The sequence below is a fragment of the Pocillopora damicornis genome, chromosome 1, assembly GCF_964200805.1.
Source record: "Pocillopora damicornis chromosome 1, jaPocDami1.2, whole genome shotgun sequence".
Classification (NCBI taxonomy): domain Eukaryota; kingdom Metazoa; phylum Cnidaria; class Anthozoa; order Scleractinia; family Pocilloporidae; genus Pocillopora; species Pocillopora damicornis.
Genome location: NC_142670.1, coordinates 22,152,409 through 22,167,575, shown reverse-complemented (window position 1 = coordinate 22,167,575; position 15,167 = coordinate 22,152,409). Strand labels below are relative to the sequence as shown.

General features: G+C 37.6%; 2 protein-coding genes across 2 annotated transcripts in view; both read right to left on the bottom strand.

The window, feature by feature from the left end:
• Positions 1-4,467: 4,467 nt before the first annotated feature.
• Positions 4,468-15,167, bottom strand: part of LOC149052776 (uncharacterized) — a 93,488-nt gene continuing 82,788 nt past the window's right edge. The window contains exon 8 of the mRNA XM_089205652.1: positions 4,468-5,447. Within this exon, the coding sequence (XP_089061778.1) occupies positions 5,263-5,447 (185 nt within the window). The 3' untranslated portion in view covers positions 4,468-5,262. The remainder of the gene's footprint in view (positions 5,448-15,167) is intronic.
• Positions 10,089-11,357, bottom strand: LOC149052780 (uncharacterized). Its single transcript, XM_089201182.1, has 3 exons — positions 11,086-11,357; positions 10,805-10,954; positions 10,089-10,153 (listed from the first exon to the last, which is right to left on the bottom strand). The coding sequence occupies exons 1-3, from the start codon at positions 11,348-11,350 to the stop codon at positions 10,089-10,091; spliced, it is 480 nt and encodes a 159-aa protein (XP_089057308.1). The 5' UTR covers positions 11,351-11,357.

The following is a 15,167-nucleotide window of genomic DNA, read 5'->3' as shown; positions in this document are numbered from 1 at the left end:
GAGGGACAAAGGGGATTCAGACATCTGGAGGAGTAGACGGATGGCTGAATAGGACTGACAGTTGGATTCATCGAGAGATAACTTAAAAGGTTAGGTAGAGTTTTTCATAAAAGTATTTCACCAAATTAAAAATGCATTTTTACCTACCGTTTCTTTCCTCGCAATTGGTACCCTTGTATTCAGGCGGGAAAAGGCATCTGTAACCTTTGTCTGTAAATCCTGTCTGACAAGTGCCATTATGTTGGCATGGAGTCTGTCCACAAGTGTTCTAATGTGAATAAAGGGGTAAGTTTCTAAAGAAACTGTGATGCTGCGTCGGTGGGAGAGTATAGCAGGTAATTTAGTGTTAACAACTGAATTGAAAACGTAAAGGGTAAAAAAGATGACGAAAAAGGTATGGAGTTCTTCCATCATCCATCATCCATCACAAGTCAAGAACTCCATACCTTTTTCACAGTTTCTCAGACTTCGTCGTTTATGTAGTGACGACTCTGATTTTTCCGAAAAATCAGAGCCAATATGCCAGTTTTTCGATAAACGTGGCCATGCTGTCTCTGTCGTTCAAGCGGGCCACCACCGTGCCCAACAAATTAATCGACAGTCAGCACTACAAACGGCTGAGAAGGATAACACTGACCAAATTCCGGGTAATAAACGACAATGGAACTTAACTTAACAGTGTAATACGTGCATGTTATTGAAAGAACAATGTTGGGAATGTAGGATTTTTCAATTGGCGTAATTCGTAGTTGTCGAAGTAGTTTGTGTTTTGCATCTCATATCCAACTTTTAAAAATCTTCGTTAAATACCCTTTAATTTTACAAAATGAGTTCCCATCATGGGTGAATGTTGAACGTGGCTATTTACCTTACTTAGTTTATTTTGGAACTTCTATTCCTTCTGTATATGTATCAGCGAAGAGAATGAAAGTGATATATGAAATAAGATTGCACTCATAAATGAATCGAAAGACGGAAAATGATTGACAGTTTTCCAATCACCTTTGCCAAGCGTTAAGCAAGTCAACTCAAGATTACGGTCTTCTATTTCTATTAACAAAACATGACGTTAACGACATTGCTGATCGCAGAAGTTTGCAGAACGCGTATCCTGCTTGAACTTTGGAGTGGGCCTTGCCCACCACAGAGTCTCCTTGGCTCAGTTGTAGAGCATCGGAGCGTGGAGTCCGAAGATTTGAGGTCCGATTCTCATGGGGACTCAGAATTTTTCCTTTGTCCCACGCTCGTGACGAGACGAAAAAAATTTCTTCATTTATTTCTTTAGTGGGCTCGAAATCTAACCATCTTTCTTATTCTATTTGTTACCCTGTGGGTATTTTCCAAATAAATCAAAAGGCTTATGCATAAGGTGTTTTATGGAGAAGAAACCCAACTTCCTTTTATTAGAGGGGGGACGTTTCTAAAGAAATTTTGGTGCTGCGTGGATGGGAGAGTATCACAGGGTAATTTAGTTTTAGCAACTGGGTTAATAACGTAGATTGGAATCCGTAAAGAGTTTAAAAGCTGACGTTTAGAGCGTTCGCCCTTCGTCTGAGCGAGTAACTACGTACTAACGCTCGATTCGTCAGTTTTAGACTCTGTACGGTGGCTAATTTAGGTTATCAACTCAGTTGATAATGCTTGATTTTACCTTATTACCTCCCTTACTTTCCGTTGGGCATAATTTGGTTCTGGATATGAAAATCATTATGAAGTCCATGGAAAACCTACGAGTACGACGGGAATGACAAAGTATTCTAGGAAATCAGAGTAGGTTTTGTTTTCCAGCGGGTGTTGAGGGCAGCAAATTGAACTTTAAAATTCAAAAAGGGCGAATGCTCACAGGACTAATACCAGTTTGAGATATCTTACATAAGAAAATAGAGGCAGAATTTAAATTGTAACTCACCAGTTTCATTCTCAAATATTCCATGAACCAGGAGGCCAACCATTGTCGGAAAGGGTGCAAAGCGAAAATGACTGGCATATGTGCAATTTTCTTTATTTCATCTTCATATACTTAGGGTGCATATCGTAAAGTCGCACAGGTCATTCTTATGAATTCTCGATTCCCAGCGAGGCCTTTACCAGGACAAGCATTCTTTTCCTTCGTTCTTGAATCGAAGAGAGGAACGTCACTAAAGTTAGAGTATTTTTTCCTGATGTCATAATTACATATATAATAAATGATAATAGTAAATATACTTATACATCGCCAAACCACCAATTGTCCATGGTACTTTACGTTGAGATCATAAAAAAGCTAAAAAAAAAAGGGGAAAGAGAAAAAAATATATACATTTGTATATAGGAATAAACAAATTGAAAAAATTCTGAGTAATTAAACATATTTATGATCTAATAAAACTAAAAGGAGTTAGAAGCTTGCTTAAAAAGATACGTTTTAAAATTTCTTTTAGAAATGTCAATTGAAGAACTAGATCTTAGTTCGAGTGGGATCGAGTTCCATAGTCCTGGTCCCGCCACAGCAAACGTTCTCTCTCTACAAGTCTTCAGTCTCGCTTTCGGGGTCGCCAGAAGGTGTTGAAAAGAGGACCTTAGTGTCCGTTCAGAGGTGCGATAATTAAGTAAGTCACTGATGCAGCCAGGCACTGCTCCATTGATAGCTTTGTATACCACTGGAAGAATTTTATAAACTATACAGTGACGGACAGGAAGCCAGTGAAGTTTTTTTTTTTTCGGGATTGCGGTCATACGATCAATATCCTAGTACGTGTAACAATTCGAGCTGCTATATTTCAAACGGATTGCAATCTTGAAAGTAGATGCTTCGCTAGACCATAAAGTAGTGAGTTGCAGCTATCTAATATTGAAGTAATAAAGGCATGAACAACAATTTTATGAACTCTCTTCTTCAATTTATTTTGTAATTTGGGTGACTACTCAAACATACAAACCATACACTGCAACACACGTTTTTTCGAACCCATTAACGCCATTACCCCATTTGAACAAGTCCACGCTGTACCAGATTTGGAATTCTTGGCTCGTTTCCAGCGCCAGCGGGGTAGAGAAATTATCAAAGAGCTGTCGTGGTGATTCGGTTGTGGCCCAAGGCAGGCTGTAAAACTTGCAGTCCCAATATTCTGAGAGGAAATCACTCTTTGGGAGAAGAGGATTGCGGTTTTTGTCAGTTATCAACGTGGCCATTTGGTTGGGAATGAGACGGTTCTAAAGGCATCCCCATTTGGATTGATAGCTTGGGTTCGATGAATGACAGGTCACGTAACCGGATTTGTACGTTAATTTGAATGTAATGATGTTACCCGCCTTGGAAGTTCTAGAGAAACCATACAAATCATCTCGTGCCCCAAAGCAAACTGTAGATGGCATCATCTGTATCCATCTTACTGTTGGGAAAAGAACCAGCATATATATGATGACTTGATTTTGAACAAAAGAATGGAGTTGGGCTGAATAAGACTTACAGTTGGATTCATCGAAAGATAACTTAAAGGGTTAGGTAGAGTTTTTCATAAAAGTATTTCACCAAATGAAAAATGTATTTTGACCAACCGTTTCTTTTCTCGCAATTGGTGCCCTTGTATTCAGGTGGACAAAGGCATCTGTAATCTTTGTCTGTAAATCCTGTCTGACAAGTGCCATTATGTTGGCATGGAGTCTGTCCACAAATGTTGTGGTGTGAAAACGAGGTTTAAAAGCAGATATATGCCAATTGAAGTGGTAAGTGGTGGTGATACTTTGAAATGAAATTTGAAATGTCACATGAGATCAAATCAACCAAAGAACCAGCCACCTAACCCGTCAACCATACAAACCAATTGCAAAAAAACATTGCGCAACCAGCCAAACAACATATCAGTGAAACAACTAACCGTCGAAACATTTGCAAGCTAAACAACCCAAGGTTGAGCTAAACTTTACATACTAATCTACCAGATGACAAGTAATGTTATGCGCATGGCCATGATAGGACACCAACCAACCATCAATAGGATAAGAATGTACTCACCATTGTTGCTTTATATTTGTAGTTTGTCCAAGACTTGAGATCCTGATGATGTTCATAGTGTGTGGAATTTTTCAGTTCACATTTTATGACTACAGGAGATCCGCTGGTCACTTATTAGTTATAGCTGATACAGTTGGGTTCCATGTAGCATAAAGCTGAGCAGAGGTCTTGTGCGGGGGATTCTATGGTTCGTATCAAGTGGTTTATGAGCCGTTTGCCAAGGAAAGCAAGAGAAGATGTAAATTCCATCTTGCCACAGAAATCTTTGGGAAATTGAATCAGATTTGACTAGCACCATTTATGGTTTACATCTAGACAGGTAAAGAACCAGTTGCGTTTTTGAGGGACTTTGCAAAGCTAATGCAGTGATGAAACTTACGAGTTGTATAAGTAACAAAATATAACATTATCGCATCTCTCTCCTCCACGACCAGTCATAACCATTACATGTAATCACAACTGTTGTGGTAAAAGTAGATCGTAACCACATTACCCATTATAATGTTTTAGTTTTCCGTGATATGTCACCAGAAGGTTTGAGTATCGATGTTATAGTGACTAAAAATTCTAGAAATCATTTATTTCTCTATCCAAAACACACCGAACACGATTTAAAAATCCTTATAAATCATGATGCTAATGAAAGCACGACTGAACATAGTAAACAACTTGCTTATAATCACGGACCGCCGTGACCCATCATGGAAGGCTTTCAGACAGAATAACAACTTCATGTACAGAAGGCGTGGGTATCAAAAGCTGCTTTAGTTTCTAACGACCTGAGTAAACATCAAGAGTTGAAAACGTTTAGTAATAAGCAAAATACAATGATCAAAGTTTTGCTTAAAACTTACTGAAGATGTTTGATTAGAATAGATAGAGATGATGATAAGATTATTTGGAAGCTCATTCATGCCCATAGTTGTTGACACTACTGAGCTGAGGGTGGGGGGAGTCTCTTCTAATACTCGGATACACAACAACTGTTCAGTCGACTCTGATGATGATTTCCGCTGAGGTTATAGAAACGTCAATCAGTAACACTGACAACCTTAAGTCACAACTTCTAGGGAGTACTCTTACTTGGAAGATCAAACTACGCGGTCCAAAGGTACTCTTCTGTTCAAACTATTCACTGTTTAACACTAATCATAAAAAGTGGATCATGTGAAATTCTTGAAGTCCCTGTTATACATTAATGTGTATGTGCAAATAATTAAATCAATTTGTGAACCCTTTCGTTGAGCAGAATGACTTGCTTAGAGCATTCAGTCTGTGCCACAGTAGCGCAGATCACAAGCAGGGACTTTTTGTAGTTTGTATATAAAGTAGGATCCGCAGTCTTTCACTTTTATGCCAACTGATTTCTTGCAACAATCTCCACCTCTGGTAAAACAGACCTTGGAGAAAGCCTCACCATCTGCCAATGTGGGGTGACCACCTTTTAGCCAGCCTGAGAGGACTGCACCACATCTAAACTCCGGTACGCACTGGGTTGGCATTTTTGTTCCTGCATCTCCCACGAAACGATACCATTCCCCGAATATTAAGGAATCGTAGTCACATTTTTCTCCACCGTAGGGTGTGATGTAAGTGCTCTTTCTGTCAGCATCACTCAGGTTTCTGTAATTATAGCACGGATCGGCTAAAAAGTTGAATTTCGGTTAATGCGATGTTTTATATATTGTGCTGTAAGAAAGCTTAAGGAAAAAGCTATTATATAAACTGCAGTGGTTTAAAACGATTTCCTGTCCTGAGAAGAGCCGGGAAATCCTTGTTAAACAGGCGTATAATATTACGATAATTTTTTACATGTGTTTGATATCGCCAATCAGCTGTGTCAGGTTAAAATGAATGGCAAAGCGTTGACCGTTCTCAATCCAGGGTCGCATGTCGAGATTTTCTCGAATTATGGCTGCTAAAAAAAAACCAGAAAAATTCGTATTTCTAGCAGACAATGTCACTCAAAATTGCCTAGAAAGGGAAGTGAAACAAAATACGAAAAGAAAAACCTGAAGTTAGTTCTTTGACCTGGGTAATGGTATTTCTCGTGGCTGAGAACGAAAACCAACAACTGGAAGATTTGCCCCAGGCCGATTTCGGCCGTGTACATGAAAATATTTCTTTTGTCGGTAAGGAAAAAGTCAATAACTGAGAATTTTGTCAAAAGAAAGCTACGCCCATTGTCTGTTTCTGTAATGGTTCAACGCATTTTTTTCATCTTGAGTCTTATCGCCAATGCGCATTACGACTTCTTTTTGGCGGATTGTGAAACCTATAATTTCATTTTTTAAAAAGACGACTTTTCTTCCCCGTAAAGGCCTGTTGTGTTTACATGATAAACAAAATAATAGATGGTCGCTTGCAGATATGGAACTTCTCTTCTCGTGTTTATCTCGATACCAAGAGATTATAACAGTTTATTATGGTGGCCCATAGAGGACATGCCACATCTTTTTTATCGCGCGATAAAATCAAAATATCGCGCGATAAATGAAAAATTATCGCGCGATAACTGAAAATTATCGCGCGATAAATGGGAAACATGTTGGGTCACGTAATCGGCTGTCACGCACGTTGTTTCCGTGGACGACAATGGCTGCCACAATCGAGGAGGTATGTTTTGAGGTCAATAGAAACAAAACGGCGACAGCGAAGCGAAAAAAATTGTTGGCTGCTGAGTTTACTGTAATTAGCGAAACGAGACGGATTAGATAATCCACTCTCGTTCTCAGACACTGACAGCCATCTCTGAAAGTGTCTCGTAAGATTCCGCAAAATCAAGGTTTACTGTACTGATTCACAGAGCTATGTGTCGTAGAAATATTGCAAAGTACTGCTAAATGATCTTTTTACGTAAATAAAATGAACTATGACCTCAAAACATACCTCCTCAACTGTGGCAACCATTGTCGTTCACGGAAACAACGTGCCTGACAGTCGATTACGTGACCTAACATGATTTCCATTTATTGCGCGATAAATGATAAATTATCGCGCGATAATTTTTCATTTATCGCGCAATAATTTATCAGTTATCGCGCGATAATTTATCAGTTATCGCGCGACAAAATCAATGTGGCATGTCCTTTATGGGCCACCGTAGTTTATATTCTCTTGCTCGATACCTTACTCGTTCGCTGCTCTCGCTCATAAGATAACTAGTTGAACATTCGAAGACATATTCCATATCAAAGCGCACCCAAGTATTATTCTCTATTTATTGATTGAGGACAAAATAGCCGAGTTTGTCATACAATCTCAATACAAAATCCCTTTAAAGTTACCATATTCAAAGAATTTCAATGCGTGACTGTGGCGCGATCGCTCAGTGATCGCTTTTCATACAGCCCTGCAATCATCGACTGCTGACCACAAAAAAGGTTGTTAATGAATGTAAAGCCAGTAAACTTGTTAATAAGTGCTCCCGCAAAAATTTCCCAGGGCTAGAATTATTTAACTGTGAAAAAGTTTTCTGTGTTGTAGTGGAAATGAAGTGAGGTAACTAGTTTTTCTTCGAGGTAATTTAGTGTTAACAACTGAGTTGAAAACGTAAATTAGCTACAGTAAAGGGTAAAAAAGCTGACGTCTCGAGCGTTTCTAGCGTTAGCCCTTCGTCAGATCGATTGACGAAGGGCTAACGCTCGAAACTTCAGCTTTTTTACCCTTTACGGTGGCAAATTTACATTTTCAACTCAGTTATTAACACTAAATTACCTGCTATACTCTCCCACCAACGCAGCGCCACAGTTTCTTTAGAAACTTACCCCTTTATAGTTTTTCTTCGATCTGAGCAGATATGCCTGGAAAACTTTGTTGGAGCCGATTAATGCTTAAGCAATAGAGAACCTTTTTTCCATGTTTACACACTCTCACCTAAACACGAGAGGAGGTTGGGAGAATTTGAGAAAGTTATGCGAACCCGATACGCAGTCAAGGGTTTGCATAACTTTCAAGAAAATTCCTAGCCTCGAGTGTTTTAATGAGAAAATGCAAACACGGGAGAAAGTTCCCTATATATTATAAGCAAAATTTTCCAATAACGTTACAGAGGAAGGTAAATGTTAAGAAAGATATTTTTCCGTCTTGTCACGAGCGAGGGATAAAGAAAAATTCTGAGTTCCCCCATGAGGAAGATTCCTCATGGAGACCCAGAATTTTTCTTTATCCCACGCTCGTGACAAGGCGAAAAAACATCTTTCTTAATTTTTCATCGAGCTCAAAACTTATAATCTCTACTATTTCTATCAAAGGTAAATGTTGTTTGTTTAATATTATAATATTAAATGATTAATATTTCCTCAACACATGCTCTGGACGATAGTGTTTCCTAATAGCCAATCAAATCGTGCATCTGACAAAAATTCGCGTTGTAAAAAGTCAAGTTGCTATGCTCGTAGTTTCGTCGGCCACACTCAAATTTGTCTACGTTTTCCTTATTTGGACAAATGTTCTTCCATTAATTACTATTTAAATAAACAAAACAAACTGAATCTTGCTATCAGTCTAAAGGTGATTCCTCAGTATTGCACTGAGCATCCTGTACTGCGCATAAAAATCATGTAATTAGGCAAGTAAGCGCACGCACTACGAGAACACGGTATTATTTTTCAATAAATGGATCATGCAAACAGGTACAATGCTCTTTAGCTCTTGAACGAGCGCGGTGACCTCTACTTTTCATTGCATAATTTTTGTGCACAAATTTTGCCCTTTAACTTGGAGAAATTAAGAAAATTGTCGAAGGCAAAAAAAGACATAGCTAAAAGCGTGCACAAAGCCCGTTACTTGATGATGAAAATTATTACCTTGAAAAAAACGACGTGAGGAACGTTTTGAGTGATAATAATTACTAATATATATAAATAATTTCCACAAATTACATATCAAATTTTCCACACGCTCGAGACTTTGTACCTTTTAAGTTTTTTCTTTTAATTTTTACTTCAAAAACCCTTGCTTCCCGCTACCGAAAAATGTACCTTGAAATGACGGGCGGGAAAATTGCTAGTAGAGGCATATATAAATGAGGTAAGTTTGGCCCGTCATTCCTCTCAAACAAGCAAGGGGAACTGTCTTTCTTATTGCATTTTTCGAAACAGCCATTGGTAGGAAACAATAAAACAATTGTTAGATAACTTTTTTTTTTTTTTGCTGAGGAATCACCTTATTAGGTCAGAGTGAGAAAATCGTAACTGCGATCAACATCGATTTTAATCAATCAGACTATTCTGTTTAATTGAACATCACCAATATAATTACATTTGCAGAACAGTTATGCATCATCAAGAAAAAATTATTTTCTCTCCTGGTGGACAAAAATAATGCACATCAAGTCCACAAATATGATGTAAAAAATCAAATCTATCTTTCTTTATCCCCAATGTTTGGTCGAAGGACGTTTCCAAGCAAACTAAAGGTACTAAAAACTAACGTGATTTGTTACATGGCCAAACAAGAGCAAGTAATGTGTTCAACGCATGTAATGGTTCAACGCATTTTTTCATCTTGACCCTTATCGCCGACGCGCTTTACATTCTCATGAGATAGCGACTTGAACGCTCGAGGGGGTGAACACGTGAGGACAAAATGACCGAGTTTCTTCGTGATAAATTGTCTAATTGTCTTGCAACGCAGCTGGATGGTGCGGCACTGTAGTCGAACGTGTCATGCAGGACTATTCTACATGTTGTAAAGAAGAGATGAAATTTACCTATGCAGTTTTCTCCATTTCCAGTATATCCAGCGTGACATTGACATACATGTGATCCAAGGGTGTTCATGCATGCAGCATTCACATGACAAGAGTGATTTCCTTTACACTCGTCAATATCTGTAAAATCATAAACAAAAAAAATTATTATTGGTGAAAAGTTACGGGGCATAAGCTGAGAAGCCTTTGTCTTGTGGTTCTAGACGTGAGCACTTCACTTTACCACTCACTAGACTTTTTCTCAGTTTCCCCAAGTTCAAATTCGTTGTTCTGCCCTGTAAGCCGATGTATCAAGTCTCCCTTTGCCAGTTGAGATTTTTTACCACTGAACATTTATTGAATGCAATGGTGTCATTATCGCCATTGTCTTCAGGCCTATACTCATCTCTTTCCATACAAGGTAAGCTCGTAAAACAAGTCTTGCAAAGATGATAATGCTTTTCTTTCTAATGGGAATGAATACAAAATAAACGCTTCCATTTTCAGTTTATCCGGGGTGACAAGTACAAACGTACGACCCTTTGGTGTTCGTGCATGTAGCATTCACGTGACAAGAGTGATTTCCTTTGCACTCGTCAATATCTGAGAAACCATAGATACAGTTTTCACTTTATCATTTTTATGACTCATAGTCATACAAATCCTCTTATCGTTACAAAATATGTAACAAAATATGTGGATCATGGTAACTCTGTGTATAAACATGCATGAATAACGCTGCGTAAAATCATGAGATGATTAACAAAAATTAGTTACACAAGGAAATATCAATAAGATCATCTTCAAAACTACCTGAACATGAGCGTCCATCACCGATGTATCCCACTTTGCATGTGCATTTGTAAGAACCATACGTGTTAGTACAGTTTGCATTCACGTCGCAGTCACTGATGTTAAATTTACATTCATCCATATCTAGAATGTTGAAAGAGAAACAGGGACTAAGTTAGAGCAACTTGAGAGAGGCATCCTCACTAGAACTGATCCAAACTAAATATTGCCATAACGATATCAATAATAGTATAATTTATATTAATTTCTTAATACTGATAACTCATTACAAAATAAAATAACTCGAGCAAAGTTATAGGACCTACCTTCGTTAACCATATCGCAGTAAATCAGTTTTGCTTTTCCTTTCGTAGTTGGATCCAGCCAGTACTTGCCGCTTATGGTGTGTTTACCTTCACTCGCCTTTATTTCGTGACAAGACAGCGCCGGTAATTCAGGGATAGAACCTAAGGGAGCTGCAGTAAAGATATGTTTGACATTCACTTCCTATTCTTAGCTCTTCCAGGTGAGAAGGAACCAGGTTGAGGATGGGGAAGATTTAAGAGAAACAGAAATCACATTGATGGAAAGACTTTTGATTTCTTACCTCTGCCGTTCGATCGCCGCATGTAAAACCACGCGGGTGCTGAGAGGAAATTCTCTGGTCTCGACTCCTTAGTGCGGTTATTTAGTTCACATATTTGATATTTTCGATTGTAGTTATAGCTTTGGCACGTAATCTCTTGTCTACATTTGACATCGCAAAGGTGAGGAGCCGCCAGTGAACATCTTTTGAAGACAGAACTCCCAAGAGCCATTCCTTCTATATTTACTTCGGTCCTACACTGATCATTAGCTGTGACAAAATCCATGTTAGAAACGAAAAGGATGAATCTTAAATGGCAGAACAGCCACCACATACTTCTTTGCTTGAGCTGAATCTGAAAATATTGAGAATAGGATCATAGAAAAAAAAAAGACGAGTTTCCCCTCAACAAAACTTGTTTGATACCAGATGAAGCCATACAGCAATAAAACTACACGTACATTAAAACCTTGCCTGTAAATTCGTTCAGGCACTTTCTAGTTCATGATGTGAGTAAAAAATTTGCACAAGGCTCGATAGGATGCCAATCGTCAAGGAAGATCAGCACAACTCTTAACATTAAACTTTAATTTTGAAGGCTCCTTTAGTTTCTGTGGAATGATAACTTTGATCTGCTTAAGGTATTTTGAAATGTCCTCCTGATAGGCCTGATCACTTTACGCCCCCATAGAAGAACGAATGTTCAAGCATTAAAAATCTTCATTTCGAAATATTGGTTCCAAATGTAAAATGACAACGACTCAAACTCGACAAAAACTTCAGATTAAATAACATAGTCTCATTATGAGCGAGAAAAAAATACAATCTTTAACAAGTTGGCTAATTAACATTTATAAGCTGCTGATTATCCTCATTCAGTTATGAAATAAAAATCCCGAAGATTGTTGAAACCCTTTATTTATCTACAAAGTCCAGTAACCAAAAGGGTAAGAAAGATTCAAATATAAAGCTTCCAAACTATATCTGATAAATAATCCTTTCTACGTTGTTCGTAACACATGGACGGGGTTCAAACTTTAGCGACCTTTTGATAATTTTTTAGATAAACAGAGCAATATATTATTTACCAGAACTTTTGTGGTGCATAGAAGTAATCATGTAAAGGTTCAGTTAGTAAACCTCGAGTATTGATAATCTGCTTTCGTTGAAAAAGACCTCAAGATAATTTTCTTTTAAAATCGCACCATACCCTTCTTTGGGAGTGAAGCCAAGACTTTCCTTTGATATGCAAATCCTTTTCGTAAAGAATATAAATTTTCTAGGGATAGTATTACTCAAATCATCCATCGGTGTTTTCGATATAATCAAGTCTTACCTCTCAAGATGCAAAGCTCTTTGGTCTTACTACTTTTGAGGTAAAAGTGCTTTCTTTTATAACAATATGGTAGCTATGATTACCATAGAAACACCTGGTGTCAAGCCAAAACGATGATTGACTTTAGATAAGAACTTCCTTGTTCCTTCAACAATGTCACTGAACCATGGCAGAGATCAAATATTTGTCATCACGATCTTAAATTTTTCAGTGAACGTAATTTTCACCAGGTTTCTTTGAAAAATTATCACCATCAAACATCAAATTCGGTCTAAAGTAGCTTTTAAACGTTGTTTAAGAAGATTTCCTTTAAGTTCTCAAATAATCCAGTGTGTACCTAAGGAAACTCCACCGTGTGCTAATAAAGGATCGCTAATGAAAAACTAATAAGAGAAGAATATCTTTGACAAGGAAATATTGCCAGCCTCAAGAAACGTCAAGCCTTCAATTGCATAATCTATACGCAAAGCTCTAAACATACAACGACACTCTTAGGTTTGTATCAATCAAAAGGGTCCCACTTATGGTGTATGCGACTTCCTGAAGATAAGTAGGGGCTGAGTAAATTTGTACGGGCAGGGAAAACTACATTTTTTTCCCTTTTTGCTTTAAGAACTATTGCACTTGTTTGATGTTTTTAAAGTTAGGTCTTTAATTAAGAAAGGACTTTCATCAACCTAACGCCTAATTTTAGCTTGAAAACTTGCTCTGGCCTCGAGGAAGTCTTCCAGCAAATACTGGCGATTCGTGTAAGAATATATCTATCAAAGTTTACACAGCTCCATTTTGCGGGAAAGCCACAATGCCATAATTCACAGACGTCAAACACACGCAATACAAACGATTTGCTCGAACCTCAAAGGCTTCAGAGCTACAATACAAATTCAAGTTGACAGTGAGGACAAACAGATCAAACGAAATGCGGTGTAAATTTGCATTGTTCCGCCATATATTTAAAATCGATCGCTAAATATTGTTTAGCTTCATAGTTTTTAATGAGTCGTCGACAAAGTAGTTTAAATAAATTATTATCGCCGCAGAAATGTCAATTTTTTTCCTTTTAATATTACTCATAGTTTATTAAATTGTCTTCTGTCTTGTCTCAAGCAACGCTAAATCAACACGTAATAATGATTCGAAATTATTTGAAAAGTTCCTATTCTTGTAAAATCGTTCGCTTTTCTTCCTAGGGCTTCGTCACCACAAGTTAGACAACGAGCACAACGTTTCCCGTCCGCATGGTAAAATCATCCCGACAATTTGTGCACGATGAAACATTTAGACGGCTTCACGCACTCTGTAGGAGTTTTAAAACATAGTTTAGGCGCACTTTTACCAGAATAAACAATACATTTTTCCCCTTTATTCAACATATTAAATGTTTTTTTCAAGATGACAGACAAGGCACATATCAGATGCTGTTTACGTCTTTCTATGAGACACCAAATGACATCTTTAATAAATTATCTCTTATCATTCCAGCTTGCCTGATTCTTCGATGGAAGTTGCTCGAATTTTCAAGGTACACTTAAAATTGTTTAAGTTCTTTGCCACTGAAAAATAGCTCAATAATTTCGAACTTCAATTTAATTTAAGAAATAAAACTTTGGAAAAACTGTGTGATCCACATTTCTAATCCTCAAGTCTCTATTGTTTAAATTTCAATTGTATTAGTCTCGATGCACGAATGGTTTAATTTCTGAAATTGAAAACTGTCAAACAATCTTTAGAACTTATGTACGGACGACCTTTTTCAAAATTCGTTACATTTTTGTTTTGTATCTGAAGCAAAGAACTTTACATGAATTCAAGAAAATGTTCCAGTGGAGATTTGTGAAATTGTTTCGAAGACAGCTTTCAGGAAATGGGGTTTGCCTCACCTAAGAGGCGTGCATTTTTCAAGAAACTCATATAGCGTCGCTCCAAAGGCCCTGTTTACTATTCGAGTTGTTATCAGATAGTTGCCTTTTAACTGTCGACTGGTCTTATTCGCGTTTTCAACGACATAGAGAATACTTTATTTAGGCAGGCGATAAATTAAATCGTGCTATTTCTGGAATTATGTATCGACCAAACTGTTCGAATAAAACTCATGTAGACTTATTTTCCACCGATTACGATTCATCTTTCGTTAAATGTGTTTCATTGGCGCCTTGAAACGAAGTAAGTAGGTGCAGATGTAGAGTATGCAATTAACAATCAAGGAAATGCAGATGCTAGAAATACACAATATTGCGGTGAAGCTTGCAAGATTTATTTTGCGAAGCATCGTGTATGCTTTAGCCTTCATCCTGAACCTTGCATTTTACTTTTAACAAAAGGTAAATTGGGTGTTGTTGTTAAGTTGTTATTAACACATTCAGCATTTTGGACGGGTTTGAAACTTTGGCGACCTTGGGGAAATTTTTGAAGTAAGCAGAGCAACATATTGTGTGCCACTGCTTTCGTGTTACATAGAAATAATCATGTTAAGGTTTAGTTAGTAAACCTTGTGTATTGATAGTCTGCTTAATCTGCTTTCGTTTGGAAAGACCTAGTTACTCTGCTTTCAAAAATGCACTATACCCTTATTTGAGAGTGAAGCCAACCTTTTCATTGTGGTATGCAGAATTAAAAGAGCCACAGGTAGACATCCTTTTGGTAAAGAATATGAATTTTCCAGGGATAGTGTCACTCAATTCATCCATCTGTGTTTTCGATTTGATCAACTCTTACCTCTCAAGTTGCAAAGCTCTTTGGTCCCTCACTGCTTTTGAGGTAAAAGTGC